The 27,446-nt window shown below is 46.0% G+C and overlaps 1 protein-coding gene across 6 annotated transcripts in view; it reads left to right on the top strand.

Moving 5' to 3' along the window:
- The window catches only part of GALC (galactosylceramidase), a 358,534-nt gene that overhangs the window by 111,644 nt on the left and 219,444 nt on the right, over positions 1 to 27,446 (top strand). For all 6 annotated transcript variants that reach the window (XM_069208123.1, XM_069208124.1, XM_069208125.1 and 3 more), the window contains exons 8-9: positions 8,179 to 8,334; positions 19,950 to 20,074. In XM_069208123.1, the coding sequence (XP_069064224.1) occupies positions 8,179 to 8,334; positions 19,950 to 20,074 (281 nt within the window). The remainder of the gene's footprint in view (positions 1 to 8,178; positions 8,335 to 19,949; positions 20,075 to 27,446) is intronic.

The following is a 27,446-nucleotide window of genomic DNA, read 5'->3' as shown; positions in this document are numbered from 1 at the left end:
GTGGCCAAGATATTTGCTAGTATTTTTGTTTCTACATTTAAGAATGAGGTAGGCCTCCATAAAGCGCACCTATATTGCAGTTTGCCTGATTTATGAGCGACCTCTATTGTTGCCAACCTTAGATCAGGCGACAGAAAACCATTCATCTTGGCATCCAAGTACACAGTTAGTAAACATATGGTAAATCTTCTGGCTCAGACTTTATGCAACTCAGCAAGTAGGCCATTTGAACCTGGGACCTTCTCATTCCTAAAGTCTTTGATCACCTCATCAATTTCAGCCTCTGTTATATCAGCCTACAAGGCTATCTCAGTCAAATTTGAGAGGGTGCCAAATTGACATCTGTCAAGTACTCCTGTATCGTCTCCTCCCTGGGTCTATTCTCTGAGGCACAGAGTGTCAGAAAATATTTGACAAATGTTTCAGTAATGTGCTAATTGCCTCCTATTGTATCTCCTTCAGTATTTCTTGTTACACTTACCCATCGCATATCCTCATTTCTCATCCCCAACCATGCAGCAACCTGCATGCCTTATTTCCAATTTTATACAACCTTTGATTTGTGGCCAGATAATTAGTTCAGGCTTTGTTCTCAAAACGGTTCTGATATTCCTGTTATTTTTCGGTCTATCAGATGTCTTCTATAATTGGAATTGGCATGTAAATAGTGTTGCTAAACCTCAACCAGTGCCATTTCCCTCTTATTGGCTTGTTCCTACCTTTTTTTTTCTGAGTGTGGTGGCCTGAGAAATTGGCTAACCCCTAATTACAGGCTTATTTGTTCCTCATTGTCAACTTTCAAAGCCAATTGTCCCTTCATTTTCAACAAAAAAGTGCTCTGCGGATAGCCATAATTTATCTTCCGTCTCTCTAGTTTTCACGAGCCAAGTATCTAGTTTTCATCTTTTATAATCTAAGAATCTTTGTTTACCTTTATCAAAATCCCCTGAGTAATGAGGAACTACTGTGTGACCTGGTAATTCCGTATCCATTTCCCCTACTTATTCTCCGACACAATTTTGCTCAAAGAGTTTGGTGCATTAAGCAGCTGAAATCACCAGGGGTAACGTGGTAGGCCTGTTGTGCTTCTGCAAACCTTGTAATTCCGGGACATTAACAATGAGTTATGGTGTCTCCCTGTATCTCATTCTCCTTGTTTTTTTTGTTAAACTGTCTAATTCAATTTGTGTATTATGAGCTAACATTATTTTTTCAAACATTAGACACAAGGCACAAGCGTAGATACTGGAATTACTTTCCGGTAATTTTCATTACTCTAATTTTAAGTTTTTCTCATCCCAGTCTTTACTTAAGTGAGGCATTCAGCCTTGCGGGAAAGAATACCCCCATCGTGTAGTCAGGAAGGAAGACTTTCCTTCTATCTTACATAACCTGGTTTCCTTTGCATCTCCTAGCTGCCCATCCTCTGATAAAACTCCTTCCTGTACCGGGGAAGACACCAATACTAAAGTAAAGAAAAAATAGAGCTGGCCGGAGTAATGTTAAGGGAAGGGAGAGGACTGGGACAAGAAAAACCTTGAATAAGTATAATGAAGATTTCTGGTTAAAAATGTATTCATTACCTCCTCATCCATTTTCCTCATCACAGTCCTTACTTAATTGAGGAGTTAATGTTAGCATTTATGGGCACCTCGTCAAAATAAGAGAACAAACTTCTGCATATGCAACAAATAAAATGTTGTTATTTATTAGAAATATGTTAAACCCACATTTATGTTCAGTGCTCTGGAGGCAAAACAGAAATTGGCATGTAACCTAAACGGTAATCCAAAATAAAAGTATTAGAACAAGCCCATGTTGCTGCTCCACAAATCTCATGAAAGGGCATTTATTTTGCTTAAGCCCATCAAGTCCCTACACTGCTGCTTCCTGAATAATCTTCGAAATGCCTTTGCCAGGAGAAGGATATGTCTGGATAATAGCTCATCTGATCCAGCTGCTCAAAGTGGAAGTAGATTTTCTTCCCCTTTTTAGGTACCACAATAGGGCAATATTATATAAACAGGGCAGCAGTGGTTATGAAAACTTTAACTCTATTTAGACAAAAAAGAAATGGCTCTGTGAACATCCAAACGTTGTTCAGACCTTGACTTGCTTTCTGGATAGAGCAGGCGAACTCTCTCTTGAGATAAATTAAATTGTGAAGGTATTTAAGACAGGAACCATAGACTAGGTTGTAAAACTACTCTGTCTGGAACCATTAGCAAATATGGAAGAGAAATAACTAATGAAATCATTTATCCTAGCCTATGAGCAGAGGTTATTGCTAAAAGCAAAGAAAGAAACTTTAGCTGAGAGTCATTTAAAAGGTACAGATGCTAAAGGCTCAGATCAGTGATTGTTTTTCATTCTTCTAGAACTGTAGAAAGGTCCTAGAGAGGAATAGGACAATGTACAATGGATCTTTTTATTGATCAAGCTTTTTAAAAGCTGAAGAACCGATTGCACAATACTTTGTAAAGAATCTGCAGATTCTTTAAAAACTACAAATTGCTACCAACTGAGCCAATAAGGTAGACTGGGCTAAGCTTTTATAAAAACTCTCACAAAGGAAATCTAAAGTAAGAAAATGGTCATGCAAATTAGGATCTAGGGAACATTTTTCCCTACACCAGTGATCAAAATGGTTCCAATGTTTTACGTAGGACGCTAGAAGTAGGTGGATGTCTAGAATCTTGAATATCTTTGACAAACTTCCTGGAACAACCCTGCAGTTAAATTTCTAGCCTCTCAATTTGCATGTTGTGTGGTAAAGACGATCCATAGGTTGTTGAAACAGAGAAGAAAATTGTTGAGGAACCTGGATGAAGCAGGAGTACTATTGCCATGTTTAGGAGATAGGGAAGCCTTGGACAGCAATGCCAAAAAGGTGACACCAGAATCAAGGCTGCTTCCTCCTGAACCTTCCTCAGCACCTTCAGGAGGATGGGAATTGGAGGACAAAGGTAGAAAGAGCTTTGGACCAGCTGAGAGTCAGAGCATCTACTCCCATGCTTCCTGACACTAGGGGCCAGATGTAGCAAAGTACAATTTTGCGAGTTGCAAATTGCGAGTCATACCGACTCGCAATTTGCAACTCGCAAAATTTTATGCAGAACGGTGTCTCGGACACCTTCTGCGACTCGCTATGGGGTTGCAAAGACCCACCTCATGAATATTAATGAGGTGGGTTGCAGTTTGCGACCCCATAGCGAGTCCATGCACTCACAGGGATGGTGGCCTGCTGGAGACAGCAGACCTCCATGTCTGTGACTGCTTTTTTAATAAAGCATTTTTTTTTTCTTTTTGCAGCCTGTTTTCCTTAAAGTAAAACGAGTTGAAAAAAGAAAAACTTCCGAAACCATTTGGTTTCGTTTTTTCCAGAGTAGGCAGTGGTCCATAGGACCACTGCCTGCTCTGAAAAAACATTTTTTTCGGCATTCACAAAGGGGAAGGGGTCCCATGGGGACCCCTTCCCTTTTGCGAATGAGTTACCTCCCACTTCAAGTGGGTGGTAACTGCGAGTTGGTTTGCGACCGCATTCGCGGTCACAAAGCAACTCAGCATAGCGATGCGGTCGCAAATAGGAAGGGAACACCCCTTCCTATTTACGAGTCGCATCCCCAAATTGCGAGTCGGTACCAACTCGCAATTTGGGGATGTGCATCGCGTTAGGCTGTTTGCATGGCGCAAACTGCGTTTTTCGCAGTTTGCGACATGCAAACAGCTACCTACATCTGGCCCTAGGTCTCTAAACAAAGTCTGGGAAGTAGAGCTATCTCTTGAGGCAAACATGTCTATCCAAGGCAGACCACATTAATTGTAAGGTTGTCTCTGATAGATGAAAATTTACTGACGTTGGCAGTAGTCTGCTTAACCTGTCTACTGTTTTGTTCTGTTTGCATGGAATGTAACAAACAGATAACAGGTCAATCTCTGTTCCAGATCCTTTTTTTTAGCTACTTGACTGAGGCTAGAATCCAGGTCTCTCTCCCCCCCCCCTCACCCTTGTTAGTAATGTAAGCTTTTGTTAGCTGGTTGTAATTGTAAATGTAAATTGTATTTATGTATCACTTACTACTCCATACAAGGCATTAAAGCTCTTTGCAGTGAGTAGTAAGCTACCCTGGAATCCAAAATTAAAGGTATTGGTATTTATTTTCTTTGTGCATTATTTGTGTTATTCTTGTGCTCTTGATTTTGTGTGTTTAGAATAGGGATAGAATGATGGGAATAGATTTGAGAGGGGAATTAGGTAAGTTGTTATTGTAAGTAGGCGTTCAGTGTGCTTGTTAGGTGGGTAACATAGCTAAAAAAGGAGGGGGAAGTTTGATAAGGATGTTTGGGGTTCATAGTAGTTGGAAAGGTTTGTGATGAGTTAAAGAGAGAGGTATGGGGCAAAGGTTGAAAGGTGGATTTTTTTTAAAACAAAAAAGTGAAATTAACTTACATATGTATATGCACATGACACTTTGTAAGGTTTTATTGACTGGAAAAAAACCTCTACATAAATAACCATATGAGCTTAGAAGCAGCGATATTTACATGGTCTGATGTACTCATCTGCATGGCGTCATGCCCCACGCAAATAAGAAAATGCAGTCAAGATAGGGCCAGCGCTAGCAGTATTGCAAAGAGGGTCACACAAGCAGCTGCAGTCCCTTCTCAATACCAGAGTGCCCGAGGGGCGCACACACCAGTTGCTCTCCAGGGCACTGTGTATAATTTGATCCCTTCTCTAGAACTTGGAAAGCTCATGAGGCTAACCATACCAATAGGATACAGCCATGATACGGTTGTCTGCTCTTATTAACACTGATTTCACTACAATTGATGAAAGGAACTCCGTTATGGGTAGATAAATTGCTACGAATTCTCTTAAATTCAAAAAGTTGTTCTGTTCATTTTGATCCCAAATGCCCTGAACTTTCTGTCTCTCCAAGATGGCTCCCCAACCGCAATGTCTTGTGTCGGTTGTAATGATAACCGAAACTGGAAGAACTAAATGAATATCCCTGTGAAAATAGCCCAGTACCAACCACCAAGCTATATGTTTGAAATTTGAAGGAGTCACAAACTGGAAATTTGAAATACTTTGACTCCGGAGACCGAAATTCAAGCAGATGAGAACTAGAGGTTTCACATTCTAGCTGAGCCCAGGGTACTACCGATAGTGTGGATGCCATGGCGTTATGAACTTCAACAATTATCAAGCAGACACACTAGATGAGAGAGAAGCCTGAAGACAAAGCCATCTGTTTTCTGGAAGAGATACTGATGGCAGATCAGGACCAAAGATGGCACCAATAAATTGATGTTCTTGAGCTGGAATCAGTTGATATTTCTCCATGTTCACCAAGAGCAGACCTTGACAGATTACTTTAGACCTTGAGAGCGTCTTTCTGTGCCTTAGAAAAAGAAGGCGCAGAAATTAACAAGTCAGCTAAGTAAGGGAAAATTAGATTTCCTTCTAATTGTAGAGAGGCAACAACTGGTATCAGTACTCTTGATCTGGTCATGGTTCAGGTGACTGGTCACTGATTAGTTCAGTACAGCAACTTTTGTGAGAGACCAGAAGTTCCTTGCTCATTTGATGTATTTGGTACTCAGATTTTTTCTTCTATAATTCCATTTCTTTTAAAGCGTTGGTCATTTGTGCACATTTGTCACCTATTCCTAAAGATGGTCCAAATAATGAATGCAGTGTTTTGATGTTATACACGATGGCCACAATTTGTGCCATTGTTTTCTTGTCACTGTGCCTATGTATAAATTTGAAGCAAAAAAGAGTGACAGGACAATTAAGAATCAGAATATGAACGCAGGGAGAGATAGAATGTGTGTGTGAGTACAGTGTGGTCTGTGTGCAAAGTGTTTTTGGGTTGTGGATGTGTGAAATAGGCAAAGTTGGTTTGTCCGTAACCAGAATTGGATGTTTTCCTGGCATGCTGAAAGGATGAGTGCCAGTTTTGTTCCTGGTGGCCGCCGATATATCCCTAAGCTGGGGGCACTGTGTTCTTCAGATTGTTATGAGTTTAAAGGCACTGCTGCAGAGAGCATATTATATCCAGCAGTTTCCAGGCAACAATATTAATGTAAAAATAACTCTATTCATTAAAATTCTTGCTGAAGTTTTGTCTAGTGGTAGTTTTAACTCATCTAAAGTAGAGCAGGGGGTTAACATGCCTGCTGCAAAGAATGTATACCATGCAGATCACAGAACTCTATCTTATGTAGATAGCTCAGTGGGTTACTGCTTCTGTCATAGAGATCCTTTTGTTACTTGCAGATTATAAATTACAATTATAATATGACGTGATTTATGAATTGTCATCAGAGAGCTGCATGTGAGCGAGGGACTGTGGAGAGATGAGGATCACTGCTGGAGAGTGATAGTGAGGGAATCTGTGGAAGAGGAGGTCATGGAGCGGGGCTCCCAAAAATATTGTTGCACTGGGCTCCAGCAGTCTTGCCACCCATTGGGGTGGAGGATGCTACCAACCCCTGAAACGGTCGTTTATTGCATATTCGGCTTCTTGATTGTGCTTAACAGCCAGGGTGTGCACTTAAGTTATATTTAAATTCATGTTTCATGCTTGACATCTTATTCTTTGTGTTCTCCTTAAGAATGTCTGTGGGAATGGCTAGGTATCCTGATACACCTTAAGGTCATCATTTGCTGTGCTTTATAAGCTTTTAGAGTTGAATATGTAATGAAAATGTGTTGTAAAATGCACCATTTTTGCCATTTGTTTTCTCAAATTTTCTTGCGGGAACCCCCTCAAACTGCCTTGTAGTGATCATGCGCTCGTTGCGCACCTTACGTGGGCTGATCTGACAACATTTGCGAGAGTCGCTACGAGTTCTCAGTCTGGCCCTGAGGTCATGCATCCCAAACCATATTGCAGCAGGTGTGTTGCTGCTGCTACGATTCGGTGTGGAAGAAATGATGCAGTTGTGCATGTTGCACAAATTTACCAGTTTCAAACCACGTAGTACCCAGACATGAAAGGACGGCACCCCAATTCTTAATGAGTGCAGTCTTGAAGTATGCATGCATACCCAGGCCGCCTTGCAGCTCTTGGCATGCCAGCTCAGCATACTGATCCTGTTCGTAAATCAGGATATTTTTATGATCAGGAAACTGTCATAAATGTGCGTGTTATATGTCTGTTTGTCTTTAAGAATGTCAGGATTGTCTCTATGTGCAATTGCTCAAACAAAAGCGACCTTTGGGGCACACAACACAGTTTTCAGCATTAAGTAAATACTTATTACTATCCAGCTAAACCTATTTGTCAACCTTAAGATAAAGAAGGATTCATTTGAAATCTACAAGGATTCAACCTTCTTCCTTACATTTTACATTCAGTTGTTCGGGTGGTTCCATAAGTCACTGAACTATTGTACTTGATTGTAACTTATGACCAGCAGTTTAAACAAGGGTCTGTGGTACAAACGCATTTACAGACTGGGCTTGTTACATTAAGTAGTTATCTGCTATGTGCACCGCACATGGAATTCGATCCAGCAGAATTATTCACCATCTGAGCAATTTAATGATTCAAAAAGAAAACAGAGATTACACTCGCATCTCTGCAACAAATAAATTAGCCATTTGTGTTATATTATAAGTAATACAACCTGAAACTTAAATCTCTACCACAGGGGCCTTATTTTCATAATCTTTGCAGGCTACATGTGTCCATTTAAGTAAATCAGCACAAATTTACCATCACTTTTTCGTGTTACCTATTTACTTGGCTGAGAGTTTGTTAAAAATAAGACCCATCATGCGTAAATGACTGTCACTGACTTTATTTTTCCTTAGGCTGCCCCATAACTCCACCTCCTTTCTGTTGCCACTTCTCTGCTTCCAGTTTGTGGGTTCTTAGACCAAATTTGTTCCGTTTCCAACGCTGAAATAAGTACATCATTATGCCTTCTACCAAAACTTTGGATAGCAAAAAGACAGGAAATAAAACTGTTTACTGTGCGGTCTCCTGCTGCAGCCTGTGAGAGACAGTCCAGGGTCCCCTTTTTAGTGGGAAGAAAGATATTGGATAACGGCTTTGTTTGTAGATTGATTTCTCATAGTAATATCTCGAGAGCCTCGTTTGTTATTGATCTGCTTTTTACCGCAGTCTTTATATTTGCTAACCTTACATTACCCCATAGGGCTCACTACCCTGGTACGCACACCGTTCCTGATGCCATGAAGACGGGGAAGAAACTCTGGGCTTCCGAGGATTACAGCACTTTCAACGATGATGTAGGTGGCGGCTGCTGGGCCCGAATCTTGAATCAGAACTATGTCAACGCCAACATAACCTGGTGAGGCCCTAACCGATGGTGTTTCATTTTTGGATTATAGCCCTGAACAAAGGTAGCGGGTGGGACGACATCACATCTAGAATATTACCACATCTGTTTAAAAATAGGCAAATGATCCACAGAAATAATATCAACATTCTGGTAGAAAAGTAAGCTCCATTCTCTGTGTCTCCATCACACATACCCTCAGCACACGTCTCGTTAGTTTCTTTCTTTGTCCTCATGCCATAATATCTGCACCATCACACGACCTAACGGGACCAACTAACACAGAGGAAAACAACAGCTCTCTTCATACAGTCTTCTAACGTTAACAACCACCAAGAATAGGCATTCTAGAAAGCTCCTTTGTTTTGATGATGGTTGCTTGTACTTTGAGACTTATTGTGATATTATTCACTGGATGGCCTCTTTAGCACACCCCTCATTTCAGTCTCGCAGAAGGTCTTCAATGTCCGCCCTGGTGGGACAGATACGTTTTAAGTGGTTTGCTGAATATCAAGAAGGGGGGGGCAATTCGGATCTCTGCCATGATTTTCACATGAAGACTAAGTATTACAAGGTAAAAATGTTGTCCTTTTGAATTTTTTGTATTTATTTTTATTTTAAACATTTTAGTCATGCAGTTCTGAAATCTAACAGAACAGCTACATTGTCTCAAGACAGGCTTCGAAACACTGCCTCTGAAATCATGCTTCAAATATTTATTTGAAGAACCACATGAGGTGGAAGGTCCTTGAAAATATACATTGCAAAAAAACAACCCTCAGATGTACATTCTACTTACTTTCCTATGCTGTTATTCATAATGTCAAGGTGGTACCTCAACATTCCCATTTGTTTTAGCATTAAATATTCTAGCCAGACCTTTGAAATTGGCACAGCCTGCCCCTAATTTGTCTAATTTAAGGGAACATCCACAGCGTAAATAGGCCACCTTGTCATCCATCTTGCACTAGTCCATATTCACACACGAGTTATCAATGTATGAAGTTACTGGATTACCCCCTCCCCCCCCCCCACACACACACACTAGATATATCTCTCCTACCAACCATCAACCAAGTATTATAGAAAAGATAAGGGTATTTGGATGGGCTGTTGTGCACCAGACTCCCATCATAGTTGTCTTAGATAGTAGTACTAGTTCTTATAAATTCAGACTGATGACACATATTCTTGCCCCAAAAAGTATTCAGCAGAGGATACTGTCACAGCGTCTGGAGGAATGTTTCCTCCATTTCACATCCCCAAAGGCATAGATTGTCTGGGATGTTCCCAAACAGCAAGACTGATTACGAGTATAATATATGAAGAGAATAGTTTTAGATTGCACCATTCAGACACTTCATATGATTGCCACATCCCCCCCCCCCCTCGTATTGTAATGGGCATAGGTCTCTTACCCATTTCTCTCTCAACTTAACCCAGGAATGAGCAATATTATTGATTAAGGTTGTATAGCTCCGAGAGGTGGCTTTCCTCCCACGATACTCAGCTAATGCTATGTGTTCCAGTGTGGGACCACTGTGGGGGTCAATACGTCTGTCCTCATATTTCCTCAGACCATACTTTTGCATTAACTATCTGAATAGCTGCAAGTCTGTAAGTGTCAAATAGCTCTGCAAAAGGGTTCATCTCCCCAGGACAACAGCAGACCTGCCAACTCACACAGTGCCACGGTGTGTCACACAACTTTGGCTCCTTTCACACAGTCTCCCGGTGAAGAGCCAAAATCCACACTGTGGCAGTGAAGATGAGCTGGGAACCACTGCAGAGAGTGACTTTCCAGCTTATCTTTAGATGCTGTAAGCAGCCGATGTCCATTAAGGGGTGTAAAAACACCCCAAGACATTGGCGACAGCCTCTGCAACCCTATGTTTTTTTGTTTGTTTTTTTGAGGAGAAAGGTGGTGGGCAGAGTGCCAGTTAGTGCTTGGCTCGAAACTCTGCCACTCCAAGGTCCCACTTTCCTCCTCAGACGGTGACATTTGTATACAACTTGGCAGGTCTGCAACACATATCCTTATAAAACATTTGGATACCCACTTCTGCTCAAAGTAAGGCGATTTGTCATCAGCCATTGTTATAATAGGTGGTTAAACACCCCCCTCATTTACAGTAGTTAGGAATACCCAATACTACGTTATTATGTTTGGAAGAACAAAAGCCCCATTATAAATATGCATACAATGTGTTGTGACAGCTGTTTTAGGTGTATCCTTCCAATAAGAAGGTGCAGGTGGCTACAAGGACCTTGAAGAAAATTCTTCAGATACAGAAAGATGAGTTCTGTAATAAACATAGAACATTTAGAGTGATCATCATTTATAAACTGCTGTATGCTTAGCAGGAAGCAACGTATTGTTCTTAATGTTCCAAGTCTTCTTTAAAGTGATGCATAACACAATCAAGAGTTTACCTTATAACAACCATCCCTTTTTTACATATTTAGATAACTAAATATTTCAACTCCTGCTAGAAATATGAACATTTGTAGTCAGACATCTGGTCAGAGCAGGAATGTGAAGGAGGGAATGGGATTGACTTTGAGTAGTTGATCCACAATTAGAAATAACAACATTGTAGCTTGAAGACATAAACGAACCTGGGTAAAGAGGATTCAGAATCTGCAAGATATAAAACAATAATCTGAAAAGAAGTTGATTTGGTCTGCCAAGTTGAGTCCTATTCGAGACCACTTATCAGTCATCTCATCTGACCCAGTAATAAAGGCTCCAGAATAAGGAAAATGAACAGGAGGAAAAGACACCCTTGTCTGGTACCTCTGTCCAAATCAGTCTGTGACACCACAACACCTGTCACTCTCAGTCAAGCCCTTGACCTTGCATAGACGTACTTGATCTAGAAAACATATGGCGTTTGTACATTTATCCTTTCAAATACAGTGAGCATAAAAGACCACTGAGTGGAGTCAGAAGCTTTATCAGTTTCTCACGACAATTACACAGTCCATTCAACTGTCATTGTAGCATACGCCACAAAACAATGGAGAAATATAAAATTCAATTGTGTAGTGTTATTGGCCATAAAGCCAGACTGGTATGCATGGAATAGCAGTGTTGTTAAGCCATTCAGTCTTTTAGCCAGGGTATCAGCCAGGATTTTAGTTTCTATATCTGATAGAAACTTCTAGTTGGAGAGTCCTTGCCTTAGAATTTTTCCCTGGCGTCAGACTGGATCCGGAGATTTTTCTTCAAGCAATACCCTTGCACATCGGTAGGTGGCGCTGGTTGACTTCGCGGGCGTTGTTGGCATCATAGTCACCGTGATGATGTCGGGAGTAGTATATAGACACCACCTTCTCGCAGTGACGTCAGTAATTTTCTTTCCGCGCCATTCGCTGATCCGGAGAAGAGATACCCTGGTCTCTTTCTGACTGACTTCACCATTTTGTCGAGTTTTTGGTGCGTTGAGGATTCCCCGAAGACCGGTTTCAAGCAGTGCGAGGACTGTCACCACACAATGTCTGTGACAGATCCTCATTGGGTTTCTCTGTGGTGTCTCGAGCGTGACCATGACCCCAAGTCGTGCTCCGAGTGCCGGGCCATGCACCCGAAGGCTTTGAGGGAGTGGTCCCTAAAGCTAATGGCGGCCAACACTCAAGTAAGTCCCGGTCTCGATCGAGAGGAAGGCCTCGAGACCGTTCGGGGAGCCATCACCACTCGTTTTTTCCTAAATCTTCTGGTGCAGGTAAGAAGAAGAACAAGTCGAAGAGGTCCCATCGCTCTCCAACTTTGTCCCATGGCTCGGCTGACACGACACTGGAAGAGAATTGTCACTCAAGGCCTCTGTCCTCGGAGCCTGCATCTGGGTCGTTCCGCACTTCCCGAGTTTGCCGGAGCGACCCCCGCCCAGCTTAAAGAGTTCTATGAGGCCATGTGCCTCATCTTTGGGCGGACCGACCCCAATACGGTGCCTTCGGACTCAAGGGGTTCAGTTGAGGGGCCTCAGGGTTCCGCGCCTGCAGCTTTGGCTCCAGCCATTGAGGTCCCCTCCGGATTCGCTCGCGGATCCGCAGCGGCGCCGGTCGCACCCTTGAGACCTTCCCTAGCACCGGGTTGATTGTTGACGCTCCCGACATCAGTAGTGCCCACTATTGACGTCAACCCGATTCTTATCCCCTACGACTCGGAGTCGTAACGGCATCGGACAACGCCACCTTTGTCTTCGATGGGACCTGTTCGCCCGCGGTCAGATTCAGACCCTTTTTCCTATGGGTACGAATTTGGGGAGGGATTGGAGGGGTCCCTGGACCCTTATGAATACTAGGATGACCCTTCTTTGGACTGGGCTCAGGAATTGGGCAACGGCAGTGGTCCAGATACTTCTCCTGATGCTGGCATGATGTCTCCTACCGTAGCTACAGTGGAGGGAGCAACTTGTGGTATGGTGGTCAGCAGGGCGGCTGAGGTCCTTGGCCTTGAGCCTCCTACTGTGGGGGTCAGGTCTACTCTGCTGACGGAGATGCTTCAGCCTGGGCCTTCCACTTCAAAACCCCTTTTGCTATTCAATGAAGCCCTCACTGATGTCCTTTTGGGTACTTGGTCCAAACCCAACACAGGGGCTCCTGTGAATATGATTATCGCACGCCGCCATCGGTCCGCTCCAAACAACCCTAAATTCTGTCCCAAAACCCCACGCCTGAGAGTCTTGTCATCCAGGCCTTCTCTTCTTCAGGCGCATTCCCTTCCGCACCCCCAGACACTCTTTGTGGGCTACGGTTGCGCAAGACCTACCGCAGGTACCTGGAGGAGACCTGTGCTATCGTCTCCCAAGCTGTAGACAATGGGAGAGATGCAACAAAGTTCACAATCTGTTATGGGCTGGACACGTCAGACTCTCAGGTCAGATCGGTTGTCACGACGGTGGCCTTGAGACTCCACGCCTGGTTTCGTACTTCTGTTTTTTCTGGTGATGTCCAACAGTCACTCATGGACATTTCCTTTGATGGCTCCCGTCTCTTTGGAGGCAACGCGGACTCGGCCTTGGAGAGATTCAAGGATTCCCAGGCTACAGATCATCCCTTTGTCTTTCCTCTGCCCCTCACCCCCTGCAGTCAGCTTTTGGCCCTTTCATGGTCACTTAAGTGGATCCCTGTCACGTCCTCCACCGTGCCACCCATGCTGTCCAGCCTCTGCGTGGCTGGGGACGCGGAATCCCAGGTCTGCCCAGTCCACCTTGGCCCCCGCTGCAGCCTTCAAACCCTACTAATCATTCTCCTTATTCCCATCCAGTTGGCCTCAGGATTCGCCATCACCTGCCGCACTGGGAAACACTACAGACAGGTGGGTTTTGCAGATCGTTAGTAAGGGCTACTCACTCTCTTTTGAATCTGCTCCACCAGCCATGCCTCCATCCTTCAGTCATCTTCCAGAGGATCATTTGGAACTTCTCCACCAGGAAGTCGCAGCTTTCTTGGCCAAGGTAGCTATTGAAAAGGCCCCTGTGCCCAAAGAATGTCGTGGTCGTTATTCCCACTACTTTATGGTGCTGAAAAAGGACAAGGGCTTACGTCCTTTTCCTCGACCTTCGGGACCTGAACTACTTCCTCAAGAAGGAGAAGTTCAAAATGCTCACCCTGGCTCAGGTTCTGTTTGCCTTGGACCCAGGAGACTGGATGGTAACGTTGGACTTGCAGGATGCTTATTTCCACATCCCCATCCTGCCTGCCCACAGACATTACCTACGATTCGTGTTAGGTCACGAGCACTTTGTTTACTGTGCTCCCCTTCGGCCTTACCAGCGCCCCTCGGGTGTTCACGAAAGTGATGGCAGTTGTTGGAGTTCATCTGCGCAGGTTATGGTTGTCAGTTTTCCCCTACCTCGATGACTGGCTGTTGAAGGCAGACTCACCCCAGAAAGTTATCTCCCACTTTCAGACTACAGCGAACCTCCTGCACACGCTGGGGTTCACTATAAACGTGCTGAAGTCACACCTGAATCCCTCTCAGACACTCCCCTTCTTTGGAGCTGTTCTGGGGACATTGCACTTTTGGACTTATCCTCCCAAAAAGCGAGTCCAAGACATTCAGGCTATGATTCTGATCTATCAGCCTCGGTCTTGGGTTTCGGTGAGACTGACTCTGAGGCAGATGGGCCTCATGACCTCCTGCATCCTGCTTGTAACACATGCCAGATGGCATTTCAGGCTCTGCAGTGGGACTTGAAGTTCCAGTGGGCGCAGCATCAGGGGAATCTCTTTGACATGGTCCAGATCTCGGAGGGTACTGCGAAAGACCTGCAGTGGTGGTTTTCGAAGCCGTTTTGGGTCCACGGCCGATCCCTCTACCTTCCCCAACCAGATCTAGCTGTAGTGATAGATGCGTCACTTCTGGGTTGGGGCGGCCACATGGGAGAGGTGGAGATCAGAGGCCTCTGGTCTCTGGCAGAGTTTGGGCTGCATATCAATCTTCTGGAGCTCTGGGCAATCAGGCTTACGTTGGAAGCATTTCTTCCCTCTCTCGATGGGAAAGTAGTGCAGGTGTTCACGGACAATACTACTGCCTTGTGTGCTACTGCAACAAGTAGGGCGGAACAGGGTCTTGGACTCTTTGTCAGGAGGCACTACGCCTCTGGGCATGGCTGCAATATCAGGGCATTACCCTGGTGGTGCAACATCTGGCGGGTTCTCTCAACGCCAGAGCAGACAAACTCAGCCGTTGATGCACAGCTGATCACGAATGGCATCTCCATCCGGAAGTGGTGCAAGGTCTCATTCAGCAGTGGGGAGAGCCTTGGTTAGATCTGTTCGCCTCCACAGAGAATGCGCAATATCAGCTGTTTTGCAAGTTGGAGTTTCCAAGGCGGCACTCGCTCGGAGACACTTTTCATCTCGAGTGGAACGCCGGCCTCCTTTGGGCCAATACCACTTCTGCCCAGAGTTCTCAAGAAGATCAGGAACAACCGGACCCAAGTCATCTTGGTGGCTCCGGACTGGGCAAGGAGAGTCTGGTATCCAGAGCTAATGAGCATGTCCATTGATCCTCCACTCAGACTGCCTCTTCGGGCAGATCTTGTGTCGCAGCAACAGGGGACAGTTCTTCACCCAAACCTGTCCAACCTCCTCCTTCATGCGTGGAGATTAAGCGGCAACAGTTGACGACTTTTGATCTTCCACCCGAAGTCTGCATTATTACCTTGGCAGCCAGGTGTCCCTCCACCAAAACTGTATACATCTGTTGGAGTAAATTTGTGGCATGGGGCACCAACAAATCTGTTGATCCCCTCTCTGCCCCTCTATCTGAGGTCATTTAATTCATCCTACTTTGGCCAAGCAGGGCTCTGCTTTGGGCACCCTTAAATGGTATTTATCTGCCATTTTGGCATTTCTTAGGGTACCTGATCAGCCCTCACTCTTCAAATCTCCTATTGTGAGTAGATTCCTCAAAGGTCTCACCCATTTATTTCCTCCCACTCCATTTATCATGCCTCAGTGGGACCTCAATCTTATCCTTAATTATTTAATATGTACTCCCTTTGAGACAATGCAAAATTGTCCTTTGCGGCTCCTCACCTTCAAAACTGTCTTTCTTGCTGCCATCATCTCTGCTCGCAGGGTGAGTGAGCTTCAAGCCCTTTCGCCTAAACCTCCATACTTGTCTGTGCACCCTGACAAAGTGGTGTTGCGCACTAAGGCTTCCTTCCTTCATGTAGGCCAGTCCATCACCCTGCCTACTTTCTGCGCACCCCCACATCCTTCTAATGAGGAGAGACTCCACCGTCTGGACCCAAAAAGAACACTGACGTTCTGTCTTAATCGTACTAAAGGTTTCCAGGTAGACGATTAACTCTTTGTCGGGTATGTGGGTGCGAAAAAAGGGAAGGTGGTGCAAAAGCGTACCATCGCTCGATGGGTGCTTCTTTGCATCAAAATGTGCTACGCTTTGGCCAAGAAGCAACCCCCTGAGGGCATGGGTTCTCATTCCACCAGAGCAACTGCTGATTCCACAGCGTGAGCAAGCGGAGTTCCGGTCCCGAATATCTGTCAGGCAGCTAAGTAGGCATCCCTGCATTCGTTTGCTAAACACTACTGCCTGGACAGTCAGGTCCATCGGGACGGTTACTTTGGTAGTTCGGTCCTGCAGGACTTTCTAGTATAATCTTGGTTTGCAGCCCACCTCCGAGGATGGCATTAATGGGGTATCTATTCTAAGGTAAGGAATCTGCAACTAGAAGTCTCTATCAGATGTACAAGTTACTTACCTTCGGTAACGAAGTATCTGGTAGAGACATAGTTTAGTTGCAGATTCCTTACCGCCCACCCATCTTCCCCGCTTGCGAAATGATTTCTAGGGACAGGGATTCCCCTTTCAGGTTCTTAGCCCTAGCGCACCAATCTCAGTGTTCTTAGCGGATCTGCGCTTTGGCGTGGAAAGTCGTTAAAAGAAACTGACGTCACTGCGCGTAGGTGGCGTCTATATACTACTCCCAACCTCATCACACCAACTACGACGCCAACAATGTCCGCGGAGTCGATCAACGCCACCTACCGGCGTGCAAGGGTATTGCTCAAAGAAAAATCTCTGGATCCAGTCTGATGCCTGGGGAAAATTCTAAGGTAAGGAATCTGCAACCAGAATATGTCTCTACCAAATATTTTGTTACTAAAGATAAGTAACTTGTACATTTAGGAATGTGATGGGTCCATATGAAGGGACATTTTGAGTGTGTTTGCCTGGTTTATGCATCTTTTTTTATCCTGACAGATTGCAAATCAACAGGTGTTGGTACAGGAATGTCTCCTGCTTGTTTCCCCAAGTGCCTGACTGCATGTAGCTGTATAACAGTGGGAACCAGTAACTATCTTGTTGTTTCAGTTCATAGCGCTGTATGACCAGGTAAAGGAGTGTTTTGCAGAGTACTCTGCTGTGCAACCAGAATTGGTGTCTTCCTGACAGCCAGCTTCCTATACATAAATTGACTTCACATGAGCCTACCTCTTGTTGAAGGGCTGTGTATTTGTCCTGAAGTACCTAGAAGCCAGTTTGCTTGCTGAAAGACGGAAGGAGCCTGCTAAGTCTGCAGGAGTCACTTTCCTAAGAGAATTGAGGTACAGCGTGACTCCAGTGTGATGAGTTTCTAGAAGAGGAAGATTCTGGCGAGCGATCTTTGTGCCCCCGTGTCGTCAGCCCACAGGCTGTCCATTGCAATTTGTGCCAGCAGTTGTAAAGCCACAGTTGGATCTGACCCTCTGTTCCTGAATCGTGAAGCTGCAACATGACCTGAGGCACTGTGTGAGTTGTGAATCTTCCGCATGACCCTAGCCACTGTGCGTAAATCGTGAAGCTGCAGTGTGACATGAGCCGCTGTGTGTGAATCGTGAACCTGCAGAGTGACTTGAGCTGCTTTGCCTGAGACCTTGGCATTACCTGAACCATGGTCCCCCATCCAGCCAGTGAGGCTCAGACCCGAGCAGCCTGTGTGGGGCTGCACAAAGTACCTGTCAGATGAGCTGTGAGAGACCTGGTAATTTCCGGAGCAACTGTCTCCAACAGCTTGCAGTGCTGCTTCATTATAACATGACAACTGAAGAGGCTTAGAAGAACTACTGGCCTGTACTCTGTCCTGCTGAGAGAGAGCATATGAACAGTAGAAGAGGGAGGAGGGTGGCTGCCTGAGAACACTTAAGAGGCCATGTACTGAGAGACTTGTTGGGTAAGAAACCGAGAACTAAAACAGAAGACTTTGCACAATCTCAGGAGTAGGGGAAAATCTGCAGATGAGCCTAATCACAGTAAGTATTGACCCAGGAAAGCAAGTTGTTCGATCATTACAGAAGATCTGGAGCTGATTGCAGGAAGCTCAGACATACTCCATCCTGCTCCAGGTCACTAAATTGCATTGTCTACATTTTCATATGCTTAGTATTCAGTTCCACTATGTATTTAAATATTTTTATTCCTAAAAGTCAATTGTTGGGTTGGATAATTCTATATTATGATAATGTGTTTTTATTGAGTGCTGAGCGCTAGAACCCCCACACTTTCTACCTGAGAGGCCCGTGACGACTCGCCATTGCTACCAGTGAGCCAAGTGCTAAAAGGATTGTACTTGGCCCAGTTTGCAGAGCTGTAGTGGGGCTGACCCTGAGATCACTGAGGCAAACAACCATAACCCCCACAGTTGAGGCTCAGTAGCCCATACTTGACCCATGATGCAGCTAAAAAGGGGACTTACGGAATGGGGGTCTGACAGCATGCAAGGATCCTTCTTCCACTGGCCTCCAAACAAATTGAGAAGATGGGAGGCTAACTTAATTGACAAACCTTCATAACCTATGGCCGGTAATCCATCAGAGCCTGGGGCCTTCTCTCCCTTCAGCTGACCAGTTGCAGCCAAAATCTCTTCCTCAGGTAGTTCCTGGTACAATCGTGGTTTAATAAGGCCTTAGTGGTAGTTCTTTCATAAAACTCTCAAGCTCCTCGTCATGGGTGTCCTTTCTGGCCAGTAAAATACCTGGTAATGAAGGACTGAAGATTGAGTAGTGACTATATAGTCTGTTTTCATCCTGATGGTCTTAGAATTCTTAAACACATCCTTGTTATCCACACTCATTAATCATTGCATCCCAAACCTCTGTTGGATGTCTGTATTAAACAGGATATTGTGCTCCCTGCTTCTTCCCTCTCTTGACCTCTGATGCAAGAGTACATAATGTTGTCTCTAATGTGTAGGATGGTACTCCTTGGTTGATTCGTCACCTACTGTGGCCATGCTTATGGAAGTTGCAGGCGCTATCTCACCGTCCACATCCATAAATGTTTATTTCTCCTTTCCTGTCTTGTTAATGGAGTAAAAGAACCTTGAGTATGTGAACTGGCAGATGCCCATAGGTTGTAGGGCATGTGGTGTCATTACCTCCTGATTCCAAAATAAATTTCATCTTCATAATCAACAATTTTCTAGTCACCTAGCTTTATCTCAGTAATCCCATGAGTGTGGGGAAAGTGGGAAAATGGTCCCTACAATGAGCAATTTGCACTAAAGAACACTTATAGAGAGCCCATGACATTTCTTGACTTTCAGTGTTTTTTTCGCTCCTTCTTGTAGGGTGGCTTCCCTTTTTCCTGATCTTGGTTAGGAGATGCAGGTGTTTGGCAAAGCTTAATTCACAAATTTCCAAGATGGATACTCACGTTCTGCTACAAACAGGGCTGAGTTAGGAAATCCGAGATTAAGGTGTTGTTAAATTAAATCCCCTTACTGCATTGCTGTCTGTGATTGATGATGTCACAGATGATGCCATTTGTAATGTTCTTTGCATTCTGGCTTATGATCATAACAAACCTCAGTTAAATTAAGTATATAAAATGTAAACTATTATGAGTCTTGCAGAAAGACATTATTAAATATTTCCTATGGACCATGCACTCTGTCTGATAACTTGCGTGCCAATAAGTTAATAAATATGAATGAAATGTCATTTTGAGGGTTTTGGATTGTTTTACTGAAGTATACTTGTTGTGTGAATATTTATTAATGATATGTGTGTGTGTGTGTATATATATATATATATATATATATATATATATATATATATGTTATTTCTAGCTTTTCATTCTTTTATGATTATAAAATATATGTCTTTCACAGCACCATATCTTGGAATTTAGTGGCAAGCTACTATGAAGAATTGCCCTTTGGGCGGGAAGGGCTAATGACCGCGAAAGAGCCCTGGAGTGGGCATTACGATGTGTCATCGCCGATCTGGATCACAGGTACTTACAAGTGTTTTTAGCAGGGGTTACATTCCACATCCCTGCCAAGCCAGATTCACAAACAGGTTGCAGAGTCAAGGTTTCTGAAGTGCCTTTTGTGATACCCAGGCTGACAGCCATGTCCGGAACCTTCAGATGATCACTGACCAACTGGGGACTTTGTTTACCCTGGAACTGGCACTTTTTAGGTCTGGTGTTATGTCATTTATGTTTCTTTCTCCCTCTTCAGCATACTGCAGTGAATCTACCCACTTCTCTATTGATTATATTCACTGTGAGCTAGGACATTCTGCTCTTTCACAAAGAGCACATCCAGGAACAAAGTGGTTCCATTCTGATCCATGTATTACTATGGCAAGGTGTGCTTTTGAGACCAAAAGAATATCTTGGTTTTAGACAATATTTTCATTTTGGTGAGTGCCCATCAGGTCCCCTACATTAAACATTTATAAAACCCATAACAAAAAAGCATTGACAAAAGCCATAAAGGCTGGCAGCCAATGCCAGATCTGTTGACTTTGGCAGTGCTTGTTTAGAAAGCTCCACTTATCCGGTACATTTTGTCTTTTCAAAATAATATGTCACTTGACCGGCAACAATTAGCTGAGTTTGTATTCCTACCAGCTACGTTCTTTCTCAGGTCACCCTAAAGCTGTGACATTTTGTTATATCTCTTGTATTTGGATGGGTGCCTCCATATCAAAACAAAATTAATCTGATTACCTTAGCCCTCCATGCCTGCATTCCACCAGCCTTATCATGGCGGTCCAGCTGCCATGAAAAGGCTGGCTGATTGGGCAGTTTTAGTCCCGAGGGCGGTGCTGCATGCAGCACCACCCTGGTGGATTACAACTGCCGAGACCGCCAGGCTGTCGACTGGCGTGGCCAGTGGTCAGACCGTGGCGGTTCCGCCACGGTCTTAATGTGGCAGTCAGACCACCACGACCGCGGCAGTCTGACTGCCACCGCAAGTCTGGCGGTCTTAATACCGCAGGCTCTTAATGAGGGCCAGTGTCTTGTTATATAGTACAGAACTTTGTAATGTTTCATCAGTCATCATTATAGAATAAAGGAATCAATAATATTGCTTGGAAAGTACTTGAAGGGCAGGGGATGCCAGATGCCTGAGAACTTTACCTTACACGTTAAAGGAAGCATTGACAGAGCTAATTGGTCTGACTTTACTATGCCAAAGCATGCACACAGAGGCTTTTCGCAAATGCTGTTTATATGTGTTGCATGCACAAATGCTATTTTTCACTTTAAATTCTACCCAATTGACTGTGCACAGCCTGGGAAAAATGGCTATATATATTAAATGTGTTATTTAAGGATTTGATTGTGACAGTGTGACGATTGAATATGGTTTTCACATGTTTAATAGCACCACATGTATTCGAATTGAAGCAGTTCCTGGAATATGGAATGGTACACCAAATAGCCAATAGATACTGGTAAGTGAGTGATAGGACGCATCTGGGTGGAGCCAAGCCCACTGTGTGTGTATTTTGAAGAATTTGTAAGTTTAGCAAAAATCTCCATTATTAAGCAGACTTAAAGATGACTGCTTATATATGCAATTTTTGTGGTTTCAATATCCTGTGGATTTACTTAGTTGCACTAGTCATAGTATCTGTCCGACTGTGCCCTGCACCTAGTTCTATGACATCTGGACACGCAGCAGTGCCTTAAGTATAGTGCTGCATTTTGTCTGCCCATCCACTGCCTTTCAGGAACCTGGTAGTCTCCAGGGCGTGCCCCTCTGTTGAGATAGATACATCAGGAGTATATTAGACACTAACCAGCATGCTGACATCAGTTTCTCTTTTTCTGTGCCTCCTTGACAACGTCCAAAGTTTTCTTTTTTCTTTTCTTAAAGTTTTCTTTGTGTGTGTATCTAATAATTTCCTGAGCTTCTGAGAGTGTATAAGTCGAATGTCTCCTGAAGGTACTCTGGCCCTCATTATGACCCTGGTGGTGAGTGGTAAGGTGGCGGTAATACCACCAACAGGCTGGCGGTAAGTACCACCAAATTATGACCATGGCGGCGTTGATAACTCCCATAGACAGCCAATGTACCACACCAACTGCCAGGGCAGTAACAACACTCACCACGGCGGGAACCAACAACAGACAGGTGGAAGAAAAAGTACCGCTCACCATAATACGATACAGCACAACACCACCTTTTCCGGGGCAGGTATCAACGCCATCAAAAGCCTGGCGTAAGCACATCACTGAAGAGAAAGGACTCACCATCGGAGACACAGGGAAGAACAACGCCGCCATGGAACGCAAACTGCAAGTTTTTCAGATGATCTTCTAAGTTATGCTCCACCTGGAACACCAACGCCACCGACGACGGTGAGTACAGCCACCTGGTACACAAGGGAGAGTGGGAGGAAAACGAGAGTGACACATACACACTCATGATACACACCCGACACACACACACCATACACGCAACCAGCAGCACACGAAAAACAATTTGTCCCCGAAAAACGGCAGAATAATGCAATCACAACAGTAATGGACTAAAGTGATTGTAATCAGATCAAATTCAGAATCGATAGTTTGATTTGTGAATGAAATAGATATGTACACATGTACACAAAGGGACATTGCCCAGTCCAATGTTCAAAGGGCCCACATGGCCACAGGGCACAGTCTAAGGCCCAACTCGAATCCTGACCATATCTGGATAGTACACTGCAGGGTCATCAGTTTACAAATAGGCATGCACCTCAGGGGAACGGGGAGTGGGGGGGGGCACACCTCAGCCGGATGCGGGAACAAGCCCACTGGTTCTGAAGGGGGCTCCATGCCCATTGCACTGTCCTGGGGAGTGCAAGGCCATAGTCTCTCAGGTGGGTGACTTTCCCACTGGTTCTGGAGGGGGCTACATGCCCATTGCTGTGTCCTGGGGACTGCAAGGCCACAATCTCTCAGGTGGGTGACTCTTCCACTGATTCTGGAGGGGGCAACATGCCCATTTGCCTGTCCTGGGGAGTGGAAGGCCACAGTCTCTACAGTGGGTGACTTTCCCACTGTTTCTGGAGGGGGCAACTCGCACAGTAGCCCCTGGAGTGTGGGCTACATGGAGTCTGCTGGCGGTGACAGCTGCAGTGTGGTGGTGGATGGAGGACCCTCCTGGGCAGCCTCTGCACTTTCTGATGGCTGCAGTGTGGTGGTAGATAGAGAAGCCTCCTGGGCATCCTCTGCACTTTCTGATGGCTGCAATTAATCAGCGGGCGGTGGGGGCACCATGACTGCTGGTAGTGGTGGAGGTGTCACCCTGACAGCCTCCGCTGGAGTAGAGGGCTTAATCCCCTCCAGTACATGGGGCATGGATCCCTTCCCCTTCCTGGCAGGGGTGGATGGGCTCTTCCCCTTCTTTCCTGGTGGTGCAGACCCCCTTCTTCCTTGATGGTGCAGGTTCCTTCCCCTTCTTTCCTGGTGATGTAGGCTCCTTCCCCTTCTTTCCTGGTGGTGCAGGCCCCTTCCCCTTCTTGCCTAATAGTGCTGGCTCCTTCCCCTTCTTCGATGGAGGTGTGGTATCCTTACCACTACGACTAGGTGGTGCTACCACTGTTCCCGTGGACTGTTTGGCTGAGGTGCTTGGCTATATCCTTGGTACCCTGCTCATACGGGCAGGACGGGGTGAGGGGTAGGGACGAAGTACATTTTGGAAAGGAAAAGCTTTTTAGGGACGTTGGGTTGGGAGGAGGGAGGAGTAATTGGAGTGGAGGTTGAGGCAGTGGTTGTTGGAGGTGTATGTCTGCTGGGCTTGGGTGCAGGTGCATGGGCTGTATGCTGATGTGAGGTGGATGGCTGTTGGGTGTCTAAGTACTTGCGTTTGTGTCCTTTCAGAGGGGGGGGGCAGACAGGATGGGAGAGGACACGGGACGCATGCATGGCTTTTGTGGAGGTGTCTCCCAGTGAGGTGTGTGTCCTGCTTGTTGTGGTGATGCTGGTAGTGGATGTTGATGTAGTGCATGCAGGTGTGAGTGTGGACGTGACTGGGATGGAGGAGGTGGTGGTGGAGGGAGTAGGAGGAGGAGGACAAGAAGGGGAGACAGTGGAGGTAGTGGATGTTGTGTCTGCAACTGTATGGTGTTTGCGTGAGTGCTTGTGGGATGAAGTGTAGTGCCTGTGTTTGCCTGTGACACTCTTGGGTGTTGTCTTGCATGCATGCTTGTCTATATGTGATTGGGATGGGTTGGGGTTGAGGAGAATGGGACTGGGAAGTGGGAGTTAGAGGGGGATGGTCGAAACAGGGACAATGGCTGCCATCAGAGAGGAGGCCAGAGCCTGAATCGATCTCTGTTGGGCCACCAATCAACTGTGGATGCCCTCCAAGAATGCATTGCATTGCTGCATCTGGGAAGCCAGCCCGTGGATGGCATTCACAATGGTTGACTGCCTTACAGAGATAGCTCTCAAGAGGTCAATAGCCTCCTCACTCAGGGCAGCAGGTCTCACTGGGGCAAGGCCTGAGGTGCCTAAGACGAAAGAGATGCCCACCCTCCTGGGTGAGCGGGCACGGGAAACTCGCCGAGAGGCTGCTGGGAGGGCGGTGCTGGTACAGGGGGTGGTGGCTGTACCTGCAGCTGGGGTGCTCACAGAGGTGTCCGCCACCACCAGAGAGCTCCCATCGGAGGAGGTATCGGAGTCTGTGTTGTCTCCTCCAGTCTCTGCCGTGGTGCTCCCCTCGCCCTCCCTCCCACTGGTTCCCTCTGCGTCTGTGGATTCTGCCTCTTGGGTCATGTCTCTCAGGTGGGTGACTTTCCCCTCCCTCTGTCACTGATGCCACTGCTCCTCCGCCAGATGATGCTAATGCGCACAAGGACAGGATGACAAAACAAAACCAGAAAGGGGTGGGAGAGACAAAAGATACACTGGGTCAATGACTGCACCAACACCACAGTTGGCATACACATCACCGTCAAGCACTATTCATTGCACTACCAGGGATATGGCTAGTCACTAAGGCAAGATGAGGACAACACACCGCCATCTCCAGCACTCCTGGGACCCACGATGCTTTGCCTGAAATGGACTGCTAACAAGCTAGGTCCCCTGTATTTGCCATACACCCATTATCCTTCAGATGACCCACGCTGCAATGCCTGGCCTGGCCTTAGGGGCATCCACTAACACACACCCACCACCCGGATACCATCCCACCAGCCAAAATATGTATTGATACCCACTGTACTCAAACCCTTGTGGCTGATGTGATTCCCTCAACCGCCCATCCAGCTCAGGGTAGGCCACTGCCACTATGTGGGCCATCAGTGGGGTCAGGGTCTGACGGGCACCCCTTCCTCATTGGTAAGCAATCCCCAGCTGGGCCTCTGTGGTCTTCTGTGCCCAGTGTCTCAGGTCCTCCCACCGTTTCAGACAGTGGGTGCTCTGCCTGCCATAGACCCCCAGGGTCTGCACGTCTTTGGTGATGGCACGCCATAATCCCTTCTTTTGATGGGCGCTGACCTGCAGAGGCAATACAGACAGGAGAACACCATTAAACAAACAGTCCAGCCTGTCATGCAAATGGGCCACCATACTCGTTTCCATCACCATTGGCACACACATAGCCCAGCGCATCGCCAACAGACAATCCCCTCACCCCCCACCCACCCTTACATGATGCTTGCACACACATCTCCATGCATCCTTGCCACATGCATCATGGCCAAAATGTACTCACCTGTTGGTATGGAGGCCCATACAGCTGTCCGTTCTGGGGTAGGACCCCAACCACCAATTGCTCCAACTTCTCCGAAGTGAAGGCAGGCACCCTTTGCCCTGTCACACGTTCCATGGTAGGTTCCAGACACAGGTCACAGCAGCACACGCAGTGTAGGTCTTCTCCTGTTGAAGGTCAGGAAGCAAGTGAGGATTGAGATAGAAAATGGCTGTCACGTCCGCGGCGGTGTACACTGTCACTGCCGGCGTAGATCCCCATTGGCCACTGTACTCCATGAAGCCCCATATTATCCAATGAGGAATTGCATGGCAGTGCAAGACCGCCTTCCGCCACGACGCTCAACGTCGGCGGAGTTACCTCACTTCCACCTGTCCCTACATACAGGACAGATGGTCGCCATTTTGGGGGGAATTGGCATATCGACAATTGCTGTGTCACAGATTAGACTGGAACATACTTCGCCATTAACACTGCCCGATACATAAGTGCACCATGTGGACTGATGTTGTGGTTTTGTTGTTCCAATTGTGACAGCCTACTCCCTCTTGTGTCCCTTAGATGCCTACTGCTGTGGATGAATAGGAGTTGGAAACATACCCCTGTGTACAGACCCCTGGTGGACTTAGCTACACTGGAGGACACACACATTATACTCACCTATAGACTGGACAGGGCCACAATCACAGAGCTGTGTGACCAATTGGAGCCAGACCTGATGTCTGCTATCTGTCATCCGACTGGGATCCCTCCTCTTGTGCAAATGCGATCAGTGCTCCATTTCCTGGTGACAGGTTCTTTCCAAGGGACAGTGGGCTTGGCAGTAGAAATGTCGCAGCCAATGTTGTCAGTTGTGCTGGCAAGAGTGTTGTCTGCCCTGGTAAAACACATGCGCAGCTACATAGCTTTCCCCCAGGTGGAAGATTTGGCCACAGTGAAGGCCGGATTCTATGCAGTGGGACATATCCCCAATATTATTGGGCAATTGACGGGACACACATTGCGTTTGTTCCCCCCTCCAGAATGACCATGTGTACAGGAATCATAAGAGTTTCCACTCTGAATGTGAAGATGGTGTGCCTGGCAGACTAGTACATCTCCGACGTCAATGCTAAGTATCCTGGGTCGGTGCATGATGCCTTTGTCCTGAGGAATAGCAGCATCCCAAATGTGATGGTCCAACTAAAGAGGCACAGGGTGTGGCTAATAGGTGAGCCTTGGTCCCCACCCACTGTATGTTAGTGTATGCCTCTGGTGTTAACCTTATAGGATAGTGTGTGTCTAAAATCTTGTCCCTCAATACCTGCAGGTGACTCTTGCTACCCACACCTATTGTGGCTGCTGACCCCTGTGAGAAATGCCAGGACAAGGGCTGGAGAACATTATAATGAGGCACATGGGCAAACCAGACAGATCATCAAGAGAACCTTCGGCCTCCTGAAGGCCAGGTTCAGGTACCTCCATCTGACAGGAGGATCCCTGTGCTACTCACCGAGAAGGTCTGCCAGATAGTAGTGGCATGCTGCATGTTGCACAACCTGGCCCTCAGGCGCCATGTACCTTTTCTGCAGTAGGATGACACTGGAGATGCCCCTGTGGCTGCAGTAGACCCTGATGACAGTGAGGATGATGAGGATGAAGATGAGGATGAGGACAACAGAACAT

Source organism: Pleurodeles waltl, chromosome 9 (genome assembly GCF_031143425.1).
Source record: "Pleurodeles waltl isolate 20211129_DDA chromosome 9, aPleWal1.hap1.20221129, whole genome shotgun sequence".
Lineage (NCBI taxonomy): Eukaryota > Metazoa > Chordata > Amphibia > Caudata > Salamandridae > Pleurodeles > Pleurodeles waltl.
This window is presented reverse-complemented; position numbering and strand designations above follow the sequence as displayed.